The sequence below is a fragment of the Emys orbicularis genome, chromosome 7 (assembly GCF_028017835.1).
Source record: "Emys orbicularis isolate rEmyOrb1 chromosome 7, rEmyOrb1.hap1, whole genome shotgun sequence".
Lineage (NCBI taxonomy): Eukaryota > Metazoa > Chordata > Testudines > Emydidae > Emys > Emys orbicularis.
In genome coordinates this window covers 67,050,572-67,069,140 of record NC_088689.1, presented here as the reverse complement: position 1 = coordinate 67,069,140, position 18,569 = coordinate 67,050,572, and the positions used below count along the sequence as shown (strand labels likewise).

The 18,569-nt window shown below is 39.8% G+C and overlaps 1 protein-coding gene across 3 annotated transcripts in view; it reads left to right on the top strand.

The window, feature by feature from the left end:
* ADK (adenosine kinase) overlaps positions 1-18,569 on the top strand; it is a 568,039-nt gene that overhangs the window by 39,630 nt on the left and 509,840 nt on the right. For all 3 annotated transcript variants that reach the window (XM_065407400.1, XM_065407398.1, XM_065407399.1), the window contains exon 2: positions 5,762-5,836. In XM_065407400.1, the coding sequence (XP_065263472.1) occupies positions 5,762-5,836 (75 nt within the window). The remainder of the gene's footprint in view (positions 1-5,761; positions 5,837-18,569) is intronic.

Here is an 18,569-nt window from a genome sequence, read left to right as displayed (position 1 = left end):
TTAACTTTTCCTCCTTGAGTCTAAATAATTGATAACCAAGATGTGAAATTGACCAGTCCAGTTTTGCTGTCCAACATGACTAAAAAGCAAAAAGTAAACAGGATATAGGTCATGTTAAAGAGTTTTTTTACTGCTTTTAAGGTGGTGGTAATAACACTGGTCAGAGTTTAATGCTTTTCTTTACACTGTCCCTATTTAACTCTTGTCTGACTTCACTAGTAATTTCAAGCATGTAAATATGGCTTTCATTTTATATCTGTACAATATGGCCTACAGAATCTTGTTTTATTGTACATAGGTCATGTCTGCACTACAGAGTTAAGTCGACTAAAGTTATGTCGACTATCATAAACTGCTGTAATTACATCGCTTGTACATTTTCACACAACGCTCCTTCTGTTGGCAGAGCACGTCCACAGTTGGTGCTCTAGCACCAACATAGAGTAGTATGCTGTGGGTAGCTATCCCGCTGTGCAAATCGCCACCTTCTTCTGCTAGGAGTTATGAGAATGGATTGCAGTGCATCATGGGGGCAGGATTACTGCTGTATGATGCATTTTTCTCCTGTCCCATAATTCCAAGGGCTTCCAATTGTGTTTCATTTGATATTTCAACTGCCCCTGTAAACTTTGCGCCCGTCATCTCTCCCTGAAAGCATGGATCCTGCAAGGCTCTCTAGTGTTGTGATAAGTGGTATGAACGTAATGCGGCTGATGCTGCAGTATTTAATGAGCTGCGAATCTGAACAGGAAACCATGGTGCATGCCCTGCTGTGTACCATGGAAAGAAACAATTCAAGATTGATGTTGGCATTCATGGAGCAGCTGCACATGGTTGCTACTGGGCTCAGGGAAAAAGCATAGAGTGGTGAGATCGGCTTGTGATGCAGGCATGGGATGACAAGCAGTGGCTGCAGAACTTTTGTATGCACAAAGCCGCCTTCCTTGAACTCTGTGCGGAGCATGCCCCCCACCCTGTGGTGCAAGGACACCAAAAAGAGAGCTGTCCTAATGGTGGAAAAGTATGTGACGATAGCTGTGTAGAAGCTGGCAACTCCAGACTGCTATCAGTCCAGTTGCGAATCAGTTTGGAATTGGGAAGTCCACTGTGGGGGTTGTGATGATGCAAAGTGTGTAGGGCCATGAATCACCTCCTGGTATGAAGGACTGTGTGTACACTTCCACTCTTTTGTTGATGAAACCTGACTTTTGTTGACAAAACTGTGGAAATAGAGAAGTTGCAACAAGTAGCTACTGTGCCTCACACTGCACAATACAAAAGTCAATAGTATGACAATGAAGAATGTGGGGGACAATTCTGGAACACAAATAGGAGCCAGTAAAAGGTTGAATATACAAAAGAATTATATAAAGAAGTTTTCAAGCCTGATTTTCAAACATGTCAAAGCATGAACTTCTGCTGTCTTTGTTAGACTCCTGGCTAGGGACAGTAGAAATCCAGTCCTGGAAAACCCACAAAAATAAGCAGATTATTTTGTGATCTATGGATTCTGAAGTTTGCAGGTTGACAGAGGCCCGAACAACACTAGTCTGTCTACTTGAAAAGATATTTGGAGAAATTGAAGTCTTAGCAATGCTGTCCTATTTGTGCTGTATAGAAACAGTTAAGGACTTTCCTTGTGTCAGCAATGGAGTGTGAATTTTAAAACCTAGTTTTGACCATTTAAATTCTAACACTTTAAACCAAATTTAGTGCTAACAACATTCAGCTGAAGTAATTGAAAATGAAATATAGGTGTCTAATCTAAGAGTCAATGTAGAGCTCTTGTAGCTTACTTGCCAAAATAGAAAGCTAATGTTCATCTACCTCAGGGCTTGTCTACACTGGCACTTTACAGCGCTGCAACTGTCTCATTCATGGGTGTGAAAAAACACCCCCCTGAGCGCTGCAAGTTTCAGCGCTATAACATGCCAGTATACAGTGCACCGGCACTGGGAGCTGCGCCCCTTGTGGAGGTGGTTTTTTTTTTTTTTGAGCTCCATTTTGAGCTGTGCCACGACTACACAAGCAACGCACTTTAATGTTGCCAGTGCAGACGTGCCCTTACTCAGGTTAGATTTAAGATACTAATGTCACTATTTAAGGAGCTGTGGTATCTAAACACTTCACATTTTCTGTCTTCGCTCCTTATGTAGTTCTCAGCAGACCACTGTGGATGCTAACTGATAAGATATCCAAAGTCTCATGTGGTATTTGAAAATGAAGTGCCAAATGCTGTTCTGTTGTAACTGCCTCTTTATGGAACAACTAAATTGAAGATGGTAGAAACAGTATTGGTTCCAAATGTTTTAGTTGGCATTGCTGAACCTACTCTTGCTGGTGTCAGCTACCTCTATTTTTTTAATTGTCATGTTAGGTGTGCCCTGTGGCAAAGTAGCCTTTATAGTATTGATGGGTTGATATTACCAATGGCATTAAACCATAGTAACCTATGCCAAAGGTTTGCACTCCCTAAAGGCTTCCTTCAGCATTAGGAAGGTCAGAACAGCTATTAGCCTATGTCTACACTTGCAGAGTTTTTTGCGCTGTCAGTTTCACCGGTGATAGTGAACCGGTGAAAGAAAAGCGCTGGCTTGCGTACTCACTTCCACAGGTGTCGGATCATGTTCACATTTGCAGCACTTCCATCGCAGCTGAGAGCAGCTATCCCACAGTGCAGCTCTCTCCATTTTGACAATAGGTCTTGTGGGAAGGGGGAGGTGATAGCGGGGCATCCTGGGTCCCTTCACAGCCTCCTCTCCCCAAACACTGATCAGCTCCAGTAACTCAGAATTGCTCCAAGCAGCGGATTGTTTGCTCCGGGAGCAGGCATTGTCACCTGGCCAGATAAGTGAACACTTGCCAAGAAAACAGGAAGGGGAGTTTCAAAGTTCCCCAGGCTTTACAAGGGGTGGATGTCTGTTTACCTGGTGTCAGAGCAGCAGAGCTGCTGGCCAAAGTGGTTACCTAGGCACTATGGGATATCCTCCGGAGGCTAAAAGCTCTGTAAACAGGAAGAACGTGTCTTCACTTGTACATCACCACAAAAACATCACCGGTAAGAGCTGTTCGCCTCTCACTGAGGTCGTGTTCTTTTTGCGGTGAAACTTCTGAGTTTCACTGCAAAAATTCATTGGCAAGTGTAGACGCTCCCACCGTTTTTGCGCAAAAAAGGGACTTTTTCCGCTTTAAATGGCAAGTGTAGACATGCCCTTAAAATAGCAGCTTTCTGCCATGTCCATTTAAATAAACTGCATTGCTGCTACAATTCCCTGGGCTACTTCCCCGTGGCCCCAGTACATTCTTCACCCTTACCTCAGGGCCTTGTCCTGGTTGAGTCCCTACAGCTAGCCCGGAGCACCTTCAAGTTCTCTCTCTCTCCCCTGCCCGCCCCCAGCACTGCTCTCTCTGAGGTCCTGTACCTCTCTCAGCCAGCCAGGCACACCATCCACTCTCCTTCAGCTTTAGCAAGGAACTGATCTCATGCTGGCTCTGCAACTCTTCATATACTAGCCTGCTGGGCCCTGATTGGCTGCTCCCTGCAGCCCCTTTCTGATTGTATCCCATACAGCCATTCTAGGCAGCTTGGAGGACCCTCTCCACTGCCCTTTTCTGGGGTAGGGTGTGGCAGGGCTGCAAGGCCTCCAACAGGGGGCGTCAGGGCCTGGTCCACCCCCTCACAAGCTTATTCCAGCCTGCACTCTCTTCCCTCCTCCTAAGCAGAATAAGCTATACTAACAAATGTGCAGTTTTGCCATTATAACAGCATCTACACAGGGCTTTTTCTGGCACAGCACCTCACAAATTGTACCTCATCACACCTCTGGCCAACATAGCTGTGCTGGCAAATTTTGTCATGAAAACTTGTCCTAAGTGCAAGTTCTAGATGGTAATGATGGCGCTGGAAGGGAGAATTTGATGGGAAATAGGGAGATTGTGGCAGATGTTGTCTTTGAATGGTCAACAAATCTTGTGTTGAAGGGAAGTAGATGGTGGGAGAGAAGACGTTTTTAGGAGAAAGTCGCAAGTAGGCAACTGACACTGCATTTGTTGGTGTCAATGAAAGTGGAAAAGTGGTGTTTGACCAGGAATATGACAAAAATATAAGAGAAGAGTGAGTCTTTTCATGGAAAGAGACCATATGTTTATGAGCTTTTGGAAGCACTTAGCAATATGCGGGAGGAGGAAAGGAAGGTGTTTTTTTGGCTGGGTAAGGATAGTGTGAGTTTGTTAGCATGAACTTTGTGGTAGGAGATAACTGAGAAAGAAGCAAGGATGGGGTGGAGAGGTGGGAAACAATAGCTGCTGGAGCTGCTTCCTGGGCTTGCTATTTTTAGGGTTTTCCTCTAGGACCTCCCATTTAATTTTCTAGCTGGTCCCATATTAGGCCATGTCTACAACACTGGCTAAATCCGTACTGCTGTGATCGATGCAGTGGTGTTGATTTAGCGGTTCTGGTGAAGACATGCTCTCCCATCGACATAGCGCAGTATAGACACAGCTGTAAGTCAACCTAAGTTATGGTGACTTCAGTTACATAACTGAAGTAGCGTAACTTAGATTGACTTACAGCGTTAGTTTAGACCAGCCCTTAGGTTTGCTAGCTTTTTAATCCTCTTGAGGATAACTGCCAGATGAGTCAGCAGAACAGCTATACCTCCATGCATAGACCTAATATCTGACGACCTGTCAAAATGCCATGGAAACTCCTTCACTTGTGACCTAACCCATAGTTGAAGAAGGGTCTGAAAGCTAAAGATAGCCATGTTAAGTTACTTTGTTGCCTGGCTTTGTTTGAACATTTAGATTTTAAAGCTGAAATACTGTGGTAGTGCTTTGGAGAATATTGGTCTAATGAAAACCCTTGAAAAATGAGCAGTTGATGGGGAAGAAGGTGTATATTTGATGGCTTCTTTGTTAAATTTTCAGAAGTGATTTCAGTAGATGCTATTGGTGTTTAACCTGCCAATTGGAGACAGCAGGTGTTGGCTTGGTGGGGAATGTGATGGATTTGAATCTAGTGTTAGAAAGTCTAGTGGGCACAGCTGCATTCACTATCGTTTGCCTCTGTGTCATGTACTATCTAGTTCTTCATTATTACTGTATCACTGAAGTATGTAAGATAACTAACTGAATATGCTAAATATTCTTTTGACATTATTATAATAAAAATACTTGATCATTAGATAATGCCTTTTGGTAACTTGCTGCTTTGCTTCATACTGCTGCATGTTTAGTAATTTTTTCTGCATTAAAAAAAGTCAACATTTTATCAGTAAACAAATACTGTTTGTAAGGAAAGATGAGGGTTTGTGCACAATAAAATACTGCTCTTAACAATTACTTTTATAAGGTTAAATTTGTGGCTGCTCATATAAACAACAAAATCTGGCTCATGGAACTCTACACTCTGGTCCACCATTGCCACTTTATATAACCTGCAAATACAACCCAAGTGTAACTCTTAAAAACTACAGATTATAGCATGCAAGGCTCATTCCCTGATTGAAGGGTTGCTTAAATGAATGTGCAGTCTTACATGTTTCAGACTTTTGTATTCTATGTAATTCACTGAGCGAGAATACAAGTTTGCATTTTGTTTGAATTAGCTGTGCTGTCTGGATTCCAGGCAAATTGACCGTGCAGCCCTTGGTTGGGCAAAATTAGTTTTGCCCTAATCTGTTGTTTGTCAATGCAATATAATGTTAAACTAGAAACATTACACTACATTTGAAAACCTTTTTTTTTTTTTCTTTGGTAGTGAAAATGTGCTTTTTGGAATGGGAAATCCTCTTCTTGATATCTGTGCGGTAGTGGACAAGGACTTCCTTGACAAGTAAGTATAAAGATATTTTCACATTAATTTCCTAAATATTGCTGATGGTTAATTCTAGAAATGCAACATGGAATTAAGTACCTGCTTAACGCAAGCGCTTAACATTAGTCTTTTCAGTGTCCTTTGTAACATCTATTTATGTATTTGACGGTAACTATCAGTTATCTAATATAGGCTGTACATCCTCTCTTCCCTTAACCTTTAAGTTTTATATTTTCCAAACTTGTTGCTCCCCTCTGATTTCTTCATATTAACCTAAGTAGATAGCTACATGTACAACACATTTGTCTTGCTTCATATGATACCCCTGATATAATCCAGTATTGCATTTTCATAGATTCCCCGCCCCCCCCCCCCCCCCCCTTCGGGAACCAGTTCATATTTTTAACAGATTTTTGTTTGGCCAGTTTCTTTAATTTTCTGGCTTGTGGTATTTAATTTAGTTCTGATGTGTTACTTAAGAGCAGAAACTGTTTGATCACGTGGATTGTCCTTTTGACGGATTCTGCAGCTCTTAAGCAACTCCTCCAAACAGGCCTGCCACTTTACCACCGGTGCCACCACCTATGTCTTATTGGTGGCATGAAGCTTCCTCGTGCTGTGAAGTAGCAGATGCAACTTCAGCTCTCCAATTGCCTGGCTTAGAAAGCTTCAGCTATTAATAGTGCTCCAGTCACCAAGCTGTCTCCCTGGATACTTCCACATAAGTTCAGCTCCTTCCAGCTGCTGCTGTTTCTCGCTTCTATTTTGTTTAGTTTTTAGTGAGTAGTGAATGGGTTAGTCCTATCGTTCAAAGTAGTCACAACTCATCCTTGACTTCATGTTGTATACATATGTTTAATTATCTCCATTCTATCCCCTCAATTGTTAATGGAAGTATTGGACCCAGAATCAGTTCTTCAACGGAAGAAAAAAAAGAACAATTACAGTTTTATCATTCTTTTTATCCTCATCTAACTCATTTCTCTTGCTTTCCTATGAAACTTTTCTGCCTATTTTATACTGGTATTTGTTTGCTCTGCTAAGATTAAAAACAAATTATGCCTCTTAATCAGGGGTTCTCAAACTGGGGGTCGGGAACCCTCAGGGGGTAGCGAGGTCATTACATGGGGGGTCGCGAGCTGTCAACCTCCACCCCAAACCCCGCTTGCCTCCAGCATTTATAATGGTGTTAAATGTATAAAAAAGTGTTTTTAATTTATAAGGGGGGTCGCACTCAGAAGCTTGTGATGTGAAAGTGGTCGCCAGTAAAAAAAAGTTTGAGACCCATTGCTCTTAATGATAGAAAACAAACATGACACTATGTATTTAGAGCTTTTATATTTTAAAGGTAAGTTTGATAAGGAGCCTGAATGACATAACTTAGAGATAAGACTGCAATAGAATTGGAAGTGAATCACTCAAAGCATGAAATTTTTGAATTCTCCTAACAGGGTTTCTGAAACTTTTATAAATGTTAAATAAATAAAACTAATATATATATATATATTTTTTAAACCCTATAAGAATTGTTTTGGAGTATATGCCACAGCAATGAAGTGATGGGAGAGCATTGCACTGGGGTTTGCGTTGGAAAAGCAACACTATTATAAGAGGTTGACTGAGCTGCTCATTGGGTTGCAAGAGAACCTAGGGCTTGTCTAGGTGGTGTGTTAGAATTTACATCCCAGTTGTTGCAAACTAATGGGCACCAGCATGATGCTCACTAACTGGCCCAGGTAGTCCTTGCTACTCTTTAGTGTAATTATGAATGAAGAACAGTTTGTTGTCCAAATTAAGTCAGCTCAGTGGTTTGAGCATTGGCTTGCTAAACCCAGGGTTATGAGTTCAATCCTTGAGGGGACCATTTAGGGATCTGGGGCACCAAAAAAACCCAAAAAACTGTTAGGGACAGTACTTGGTCCTGCTAGTGAAGGCAGGGGACTGGACTCGATGACCTTTCAAGGTCCCTTCCAGTTCTATGAGATAAGTATATCTCTATATTATATTATATTATATTATATTATATTATATTATATTATATTATATTATATTATATTATATTATATTATATTATATTATATTATATTATATTATATTATATTATATTATATTATATTATATTATATTATATTATATTTATTTTAAAAGTTTGTAAACACATTCCCCAACCCAGATATTTGTCACCTTGAGCAGATAAGGCTTCTTCAGTTCATGCAAACAATGTTGTTTAAAAATATTTACTATCTAATTCAAATGATATTTTGTTATCTCCCGGGGGGGCTGACCCGTTAAGGGGAGTTGGAACCCAGCCTGACCCCTGACTTTTTAAGCTACCTCCCTAGGGATCAGCTGACTTGTAAAAGCAGCAAGTAGCCCAGCTGGGAAGATAGCTGCATGGAGTGTCCGCTGCAGGAGATACTGGGTCGGGGGGGAGGGAAGCTAGAGGAAGCAGGCTGGCTCCTATGGCAGGTCCTGGAATATGGTAACTCTCAGGCAGATGGCCTGTAAGAGTACTGGGGAAGAGCTGCTGGGAGTGAGGCGGGTCCAGTAGGAAATCCCTGAGTCAGAGGAAGAGACAGGCTTGAGATGTGGAATTTATTACCAGTTTTATACAGAAGAAAAAATAAAGCTGAAATGGACTCTAGGCGTGGCTTTAATTCTTCCTCGGCTACAGATATGAGTCAGCAGCCTACAATATAATTTTGTCTCTGACTGTGTCTTCCTCTTTCTGTATGGTGTGCAGAACGAACCAACAGTGCTCAGTAAAAAAGGGAAAGTTTTTATTTACAGTCGGCCTAAAAGTTGCGGCCCTTCCTTTTTTGAAGGTGATTTAGATACAGTAAATCCAGTGTCTCCATAATTCCAAAGACAGGCTACTGGATTCCCAGGCTACTGGATCCCTTGGATCACTTGATTTGGTCCAGGATCTGAGTATCTTAACTGGTAAAGCTTTTATTGTAACCTTTTGTCTTGAATTGCATCCACTGTGTTAAACTAATTTTAAGTAGTGACTAAACAGACATCACTAAGGGTATGTATTCACTAGCAATGTTAAAGCGCTGCTGTGGTAGCACTTTAACATGGCTGTATAGTCGCGGCACCAGCACTGGAAGAGAGCTCTCCCAGCGCTGTAAAAAAACCCACCTCCATGAGGGGAATAGCTACCAGCGCTGGGAGCGCTGTCTACACTGCCACTTTACAGCACTGAAACTTGCAGCGCTCAGGGGGGGTGTTTCTTCACCCCCCTGAGCGAGAAAGTTGCTGTGCTGTAAAATGGCAGTGTAGCCAAGGCCTTAGAGTTAATGATACTTTTTCAATCTACTAAATATTGAATGATGGAGTTTGGCACAAATTTATTTTCTGCTCACAGAGGTTAAGGCAGTGTTGTTGTATATGACTTTGAATAAGAGAATCCTTCAGCACCAGTGGCCCTGTAAACGTCAATAATATACATGCTAGAGTATAATTAGAGCTGTCAAAACTAATTTCATGGTACAAGCCTGATTCTTGCCACTGGTGCATTAGCTGAACTCTGGTAGTAATAAATGATGTAAGGACTTCAGATAAGTTCTCTGTAAAGGGACATATGGAAAATCAACCTCTGTTAAGATAAAGTTTTGCCTCCAGGGTGTTAAATCTTTAAGGTCATCCTGAGGTTACTGAGTATTCATTCTGGGGAAGCTTGTATGTAACTGTATATACTTTGAAGTCTGGGTAGAATGTTCATGAATGTGAAATGCTCTGTCTCATATTATTACCTTCCTCTTTACCACTGTTGTCTTAATTATTTTTATTTTTCAGAAATGGTGTATCCAAATGTTTGCCTACTAAATATACTATAGATAGTAATAGCATTTTAAAGATTTTTTCTTTCTTTCTTTTAATGCTGCATAAGATATGCTGATCTAACTATGTGTGATGGGGGTATCCCAGACCCTGAGGCCCCCTGTTGGTGGCCTTGCAGCCATACCACAGAGGAAGTGAGTCCTCCATGCAGCTGCTCTAGGCATCCTAGAATGCAGCCAATCAGAAAGAGACTGCTTCCTTGCAGCCTCACAGGGCCCAGCAGGCTTGTATAAAAGGATCTGCAGGGACAAAGTGAGTTCAGTCTGCTGGCAGGGCCCAGGGGAGCAAGGAAGGTGCTCCTGGCTGGCTGCTGGGACTTGAGGAAGACCGGGGTTGTGGGGAAGTGGCCCAGGGATGCAGTTAGTTAAAGGGATGTTCCATGTGACTGCTACTTAGAGGATGCCCCCCAAATAGCCACTGGGGAAGTGGCTAAGCCCTGAGCAAGGGAGTTTAAACAGGCCCTGGGAAGGGCTGCATCTGGAATTGGTGCTGAACTGAGACTGTATCTCAGCTGGGGTCAGTGAACTGAGTGTAAGAGTAGTGGGTCAGTGGGAGAGCTGTGGTTACTGAGGACTCAAATGAAGGCAGAGAGTCTCCATGGAAGAGACCCTGGATACGCTGCTCCATCCCAGAGCAGGAATGGTTGCCAGGTAGCCAGACCCCAATGGAGGATGGGGCCTGTTGACAGACTGACTAAGGACTGAGTCCAGGGAAGGCTACAGAGACGTTGCCAACGGAAGGTTTCGTGATGGGCCCTGTTGGGGGACTGAGCCGTGGGGGGAGTGGGGTGGGGGCTTCAGGACATTACTGAGGACATTGAGATAGTCTCAGCTGGACCATATACCCCGGAAGGAGTTTTTGTTTTCACACACGGACTGTGTGTGACTTGGCCGGAGGGCTGAGTCACCAAAGACCCACCTGATGAGTGCAGCAGCCACAGGGGGCACCTTGAGCAGAGAAATTGAGGAAAAAACTGCAGGCACGCACACACTCGGCCAGGGAGTGCTCACCTGAGGTGAGTGTGCTCTGTTACACTACCTGTCAAAGTAGAAAATGGCCAGTTTTGGACTGATAGTTTGAATTTTTTTTTTTACATGGAATCTAAAGCAGCACATGGGTATTCTAAGCTCACAACTTACTTTAGATAAGAGAATTGTTTTCACAAAACTTACAAAAAAAAATTATTAAACCTCTTACTTTTCCTGTGTCCCCCCACCCCCCAGTACTTGCAAAACAAATGATAGAGCATTGGCTTCTGTGGCATGGGACTTGCCCCTAAACAAGAGAGAGTCTTAATTTGTATTCACATTCAATTCATTGTGAATTAGGATGGCTTGTTCTCCATCCAAAAGATTGATTGAGTCATGCCCCAGTATACCAAGAATGTTTGTTTTTGTTTTTTTCTTTTAGACTGAATCTGCTACATATAAACATGACTCTTAGTTTTGGTATGGTTGTAGACATTTCCTGCTGTTTAAGACTGTGGCTTTGTGTTCTTTTCCCTGTCCCCTTTCTAAAACCAGTATTGACAACGACAACAACAAATAGGGAGGGATGTTTCTAATTACTATAGTAATGAAGTAAAACAGTCTGGTTGCTCAAGAATTACCACAGATAGCAATCTAATAATAAAGATGCACATATATTTAATCATGTCCCTAGTTTCTCATTTTTTATACATACGATTTCTAATTGAAGTTATTTTAGGGAAAAAACTCTTTTTTTAGCCTTTTTATTTTAGTATTTTGGAATTCAGCTAATTCTTCAAAAACAGATAATCACATTTTTATATCAGATGGATCAATGTGACACTGCTCCTTAGTCAATCTAGTGGATTGGATTGGATTTCACTTAGGCGCTGTATCCTGTGTCATCTTGATGCATGCATTGTGAGGAAGAATAGTTAAGAAGAAATTTGGTTTCTTCCCTCTCTGGTTTCTAAGTTGGAAAACATCCGGAACCTACTACCTTATTTAAAGCTGATCCTTTGTGTCAAGATATTGCAGCAAATTAATGCAGCAAATGTATGTACCAGTATATCATTAGTTCTGACTTGATAGCTTTGGAAGATCTAGCACAATGCTGATATAAAGGTATACATGGAAGCCATCTTTCAACTTTACCTTCCTCTATCCTTCATTATATTGTTTTTATTGCTGCAATTTAATAATGGCACCCTTGGAACAGATCTTCTGCATTCCTGTAAGCTACCTGATTTACTGTAGAAATAATAATAATAAAAAAACAAGCAGGTCTTTCCATTCTTCAATACACAGGCATTTTGACTGGTATATTTCCTCCTTCTCATCTGATGGAGACAAGGGGCTTCCTATCCCAGAATCCTAAGATGCTTTGTCTCTTGCATGATAAAATACCATTCTCTTCCCTTCCTTCCCTCTCTGAGCAAAAACCATTCAACTTTCAAGAAGGAACAGAAGGATTTAAGATTCCTGTGTTTATATTTAAATGTGACTGGACATAAGAATGCCTAATGGGGCCACCTGCAGCAAGATGGGCTCTAGAACCATGAATTTTTAACACTCTGTGTTGTGGGCTCCTTTTGGCCTTAATGGTGTGGAGAGTTCCTTTCCTTTCTCTTAAACTGGGATTCTCCCTTGGTAGCAAGGAAGGCAATAATAATTAGAGCTTTGTGGCCAATCCAGCCAAGAGATACTGGTTCAGCCTTCTTTGTTAGGAGTTACAGCATAGTGGTTCTCAACCAGGGGTATGCGTACCCTTAGGGGTACGCAGAGGTCTTCCGGGTGTACATCAAGTCATCTAGATATTTGCCTAGTTTTACAACAGGCTACATGAAAAGCACTAGCGAAGTCAGTACGAACCAAAATTTCATACAAAAAATGACTTGTTTATACTGCTCTACATACTATACACTGAAATGTAAGTACAATTTTATATACAAACAGATTTTATAATCATGGTAAAAATGAAAAAGTAAGCAATATTTCAGTACTAGTGTGCTATGACACTTCTGTATTTTTATGTCTGATTTTGTAAGCCAGTATTTTTTCAGTGAGGTGAATTTTGGGGGTATGCAAGACAAATCAGACTCTTGAAAGGGGTACAGTAGTCTGGAAAGGTTGAGATCATAAGATCAAAGAAGGCAGCCATTGCTTCATTCCTGGCTGTTAAGACACTGCAGCCCATCAAGGATAGCACTTGGTGGTGATTCAGATGTTTTATCTTAATGGCTTCTGCTCTTTTTCTCATACAACTATTATTTCTTATTGTCCCCTCATGATGCCACAGCTTTCCAAAGTATTCATTTCAGCTACACTTTCCCCCAGTTTTTCAGAAGAACTGCTAAAGTCATGATTCTGCATGTTCTCAGTCTGTGCCTATTAAGCATCCAAAGAGATGCAGCAATCCGAGGAAGAGGGACCAGGGTCAAAATTGAGTTGACCCTGCTGGTGATAAATGTATAGTTTGGAAAGTATGGAGTACAAAATATTACAACTAGTTGGTTGCAGAGTTGGCAATAGAAACCAGGAGATCTCAAATTCTAGCCCTTAACTTTATCCACTAGAACTTGGTGATTACAAGGATAATATCACCTCTGGCAGCTCTTTCAAAACTCAAAAGGTTTGAATCAAAAATGAAAGTGATTTTCTTTTGGGGGTTTTTGCTTTTTTTTCTTGTCAGCACTCAAAGTGAAAAATATTTTGCAATAAAATGTGGGGAAAATCCTTAGTAAAATCTGTGATACTTTTGAACAAATGCTGCCAACTCTAACAGGCAAATTCTAAGCTTAAAAAAATTAGTTGAATGATTTACCTTGATCTTCACTTGAGTGCATGCTTCTTGAGTGTTCCTGGTCTGGGAGTAAAAAAAAATGGAACCTGAGAATCTAACTTGGGTTTGTTGTGAGAGGGATCAAAGTTCTTAATTCCTGTTACAGAGAAATCTTGTTTAAAAGCTGGTTTCAGTTGCATAAAATCAGCACACAGATCAAGCAATGTTAATTTTCTTCAAGTTTACTTGAAACATATAAAAGAATGACTTCAATAGTAGAAATTCATTTACATCTTGGGTAATAAACATGATTGTGCCTGTGTGTAATTTGGCCTCACCCTCATGTCAAACTAGAGAGGAACTTTACTCAGTGTATTGGCAAGAACATTGCTGCTTGGGACAAAAAGACAGACTTTCATAGGCTGAGTCCCAGTTGTCATTAGATAATGCTGAACATGAATGTTTTTATTAGAATTCATATCTTGTTAAAAGTTGAATTTTATATTAACAGTTTATGTGCTTATATGTCTGTTGTATTGGAAACAGAATGGAAGAGAGAAAAGAGTGCTTTTAGTTCATTATTATTACTTGTTATTTCAACAGAACTTTTTATGTAAGGATTATGCCTGGAGGAATTTCTTTCCTCAAACAAAATTCAGATGATTGAAAGGTGGTTTTAAAATTAAAGCATCATAATTACGGTTTAATATTCAGCTTTTTTTTTAAGTGTATAGGTACACTTGAAGTAAATATGAGCGAAATTTAATTCTGCTGCTTGTAGAGTCTCATACTTTACACTACATTTTCAAATCTGATTTTAAAGCCATGAAAAAACTGTTAAGAGTTCTAACTGTAGAAAAATACTATGTTCTGACCTAGTGGTGTTTTGTCTGCAGTATACTGAGTTTCCAGTCAATCCAATATGAAACATTAGGCTCCAAGACTTTAAGGCCAGAAGGGACCAGCATGATTATCTGTCTGACCTCCTGTATATTGCAGGTCACAGAACCTCACCCCAACCACTCCTGCAATAGGCCCATAATCTCTGGCTAAGTTACTGAAGTCCTCAAATCTTGATTTTAAAGTCTTCAGGTTGCAGAGTCTACCATTTATTCTAGTTCAAACCCCCAAGTGCTCTGTGCCCTACGCTGCCAAATAAGGTGACCCACCCCCACCCCAACGGGGTCTCTGCCAATCTGATTTAGAAGAAAATTCCTTCCCAACATTTAGTCCCTAATTTTAAAATATCCATGACGTGTATAACATTTTAAAGTTAATACTGAAGCAGGAAGAAGTGAAATTGAAAAGCAGGAGGACCTGTATGAAGATACAGTCAGAGCTGCAGCCAGAAATGCAGATAACTGCAGATATTCATAGTTCTTTAAGGTGAATTTTCTCTCTCTCCTATCTTTTCCGGTATCTTGGCGTGCATATTTTCCCTAAGAAATGCTGTGAAATTCTTCTGCTGCATCTCTGATCTTCCTCTTGTCTTAACATGTCAGGATGTGTTTTCAGTTGAAATTATTAGTTGCTGCACTAATGAATTATCCAGATGACAAGTTCTTATCAGTGGAAATACAGTAACATTTCTGATTTTTTTAAAATTCAGTATAACTGCTTTCTACATTTTTACTTTGATCTCCTAGAATTTTAATACTGCTTTCAACACACACCCAAACAAAACAATATTTTTGGCATTTGCATCCAGTAGGCTTCCTCACTAAAATTGTTGCATCTTTGTGCTCTCATGGAAGTCAGAGGTGGAAAAGAACATTTAGATCATTAGTCTATTTCTCTGCCAATGCAGGATTGTTCCTTACACTAAACATTTTAATCTTTTACTGCAACACGGTAAAATTTAATAATCACAACAAAATAAATAGGCTGTTAACTGATCTACATAAACTATAGAATTCTGATATTTTCCATATCTGTGAACTTATGAAGTTTCAGTGCTACTAGTACTTGGTACTGGATTTCATCCTCACTCAGACTGTTGCTTACTAGGTTCCTTTAGAAAAAAGGAATCTCTTTTTGGATGATTTGCCGCTTGAATTTTCTTGTAGTGGCTACTGTTATAGGGGCATCTTTTAACATACACAACTTATTTCTATAGTTTGGTTTTATTCAGCTGATTTTACTATCTAAAGACTGAAGTTTATTGAAGCTAGTAAATTGCTTAGGGTGAAAGTTAGACATCTGCTTTGCCTAAAAAGTTGACTCCAGATTATTCCCTGGTACAAGAACGTCTGAATGGTTGCTGACCCTTCCCCCCCCCCCCCTTCTCATTCCTCCAAGCAGGAAATTGCAAGATTTAATATGTATAGTTAAAAAGATCATAATTTCAATCAATACAAAGAGAAACGTGCCATCCTTCCAAATCAGAAGGGTATCATCTATTTCAAACTTATGCTGACTCACACAAACAAAAGTTCTGGAAACTGATAAATATGGATTTCATCCCCTGCATGTTTATTGTCCCAACAAGTAAAACGTCCTAGAGTAGATTTGTTAAGTTCACTTAGCATAGCTGGAATTTCAGGACAGATAAAATCCTTGTGTTTGGAGGGCTGGTCACTTGCCTACATCAAGGGGGAAATATTTTTTTAGGGAGAGGGAAATAAAGGCCCATCAACTGCTTGACAATGTTGGTTTAAAGTTAGATCAGTTTCCCTTAGAAGTGAAAAAGGTATGCTTGACCTAACTTCTTATGATTAACATGCTGATGACAGGGTTGGGTTTTCTACATCCTCAGGTTTGTTGTTTAGATGGTAATAACATGTGATTAGTGATATCATTACATCACCTGACTAGGCCAAACAACAAAATATGCTTTAAATTGTCTAACAGCAAAATAGATTAAATTTTAGGCTTTTTAAACATTGAAACATGTCCTGCTATCTGGCAAGTGAATCTTAGTAAGGGTTTGTCCACACGGGGAGTTATTTGTGATTAAGTCCATGTGTGGATGCTGTTGTTCAAGAATGCAACAAAGTTGCTTTTTACATATCCAGACTAACACGGCTACCCCTCTGAAAGTTACTCAAGAATGAGTGCCTTATTCTGAATTAATTTAATCCATTTCGGAAGTGGATTAAGCTAATTCAGAATAAGGCACTCTTATTCCAAAATTAGAGTATCCACACATGGAGTTAATCAGGAATAGTTTATCTGCTATAAGATCACCCTTTACCTTACTCCAGGTTAACTTTTATGTGTAGACAATCGTTTAGAATCTACAAATACATATCTTAAGTTATTTTTCTTCTGTATAACTACAGTAGAACCTCAGAGTTACGAACACCTTGTGAATGGAGGTTGTTCATAACTCTGAAATGTTAATAACTGAACAAAACTTGATGGTGGTTCTTTCAAAAATTTACACTGAACATTGGCTTAATATAGCTTTGAAACATTACTATGCAGAAGAAATATGCTGCTTTCCCTTGATTTTTTTTTTAGTAGTTTACATTTAATACTGTACCGTGTTAGGGTTTTTTTGGAGGGGTCTCTGCTGCTGCCTGATTGCATATTTTCAGTTCCAAATGAGGTCTGTGGTTGACCGATCAGTTCATAACTCTGGGGTTCATAACTCTGAGGTTCTACTGTATAAATAATGGAAAGGTCTGTCTTCTGGTTTTGAAAAACAAACAGAAACCAAAAAAACACCTATTTATAGCAGTGCAATACCAACAGTAATCTTCAAGGTTGTACAGTCAGCGCTTCCATTATACAACCTCACCGGGGTTTACTGCTGGAAAATAACATTCTGGACTGACTTGTGGCATACCAGTTCCTGGTTAGGGAGTAGCTATTGGGTTTTTCTCCTATTCTGAACTGACTGCCTTACTTATATTTGTCACTTGACTTTTATAGTGGAGACGGTTAGTCATGCATTCAGGAACTCTGTTTTAATTTTCCTGTTACGGTGGATGTGCAGTAAGAATTAGTTTATATCTAGACAAGGCTTTAATTCCATTTCTAAGACTCTCTTCTTTTTGATGATGAAAACTACTGTAATGAATTTACTGTACTACAGCATCACTGCCACTCTTAGTTGACTCCTGGCATGAACTCTTGACTTTAACTATAGAGCTATAGTGTATATATTGAGCTTGATCCAATATGTTATGAACATTGCTTTTAAGAAAAACATATGTGAAGTAATGGTAAAGAATGGTATTCCATGCTTCAAGTGTTGACTTGAATGATTAATTCAACTATGGCAAATAAAGAATAGCCATTCAAATTACTCTACAAGTCTAGCTGGAGGATTCTCAAGATTGCTTCCTGAAAACCACACAACCACACTTTTCAGCAAGTAGGCTTTAAGGGACCTTCATCTTGAAGGGAGGGGAGGAAAGTATGTTAGTCTGAATTCTTATGGAGGAGCAGGGTATCTAGCTGGGGAGAATCACTATCACTTCTCTCTAGGAGTGGTTGAAAAATCTGGAGCTAAGTTGCCATTTGTGTTGGCAGACAGAGCCTAACAAAACATTTTTTGCAAATGATGCTGGCAAGTAGGTCTGATTAAACAGTGAGAGAGATGGTTCATGAACATTTCAGCACTTTCTAAATAGACTCTTGTTTAGGTTGTGTGTACTTACTTCTCTGTGAGTATCTAGGGGAGCATAGTGTGTTTTTTGTGGGATTTGTTTTGTTTTTGTATTGATGTTTCTAAAATTAGCTTTGCATCCAAAGTTGAAACTCATTTAACCACAAAACAAGTTTGTTGCTTATTCTTGAACAGGAACAATACAACAACTTAAGTCATTAATGACACAGCTCAGATATCAAATACTCAAAGGAATAATATTCAAAGGAATATGTAAAGAGCTCAAGCTGTCAATAGACTGAAATTGGCTTGCACAAAAGTTTAATTTTTTATAAATATGTTTATACAACTGTTGCACAATTTGCGCATATGAAAGCCTAACTTGAAGTAAGGTCTAGAAGTGAGGAGAGCATAGAATCTAGAGCATCTGGTGAAAATCATGTTAAACATAATGAATGTGTTTGGTGAATATAACATGCATTAGATATAACCTTCTAAAAATCATTCTTAGAAAAAGTGAGGAATCTTGTACAGTTGCATATGCCAGCAGTTCAATTTTTTTTTTTTGGCACACTTTCCTTTTCAAATACTTAAGTGCTT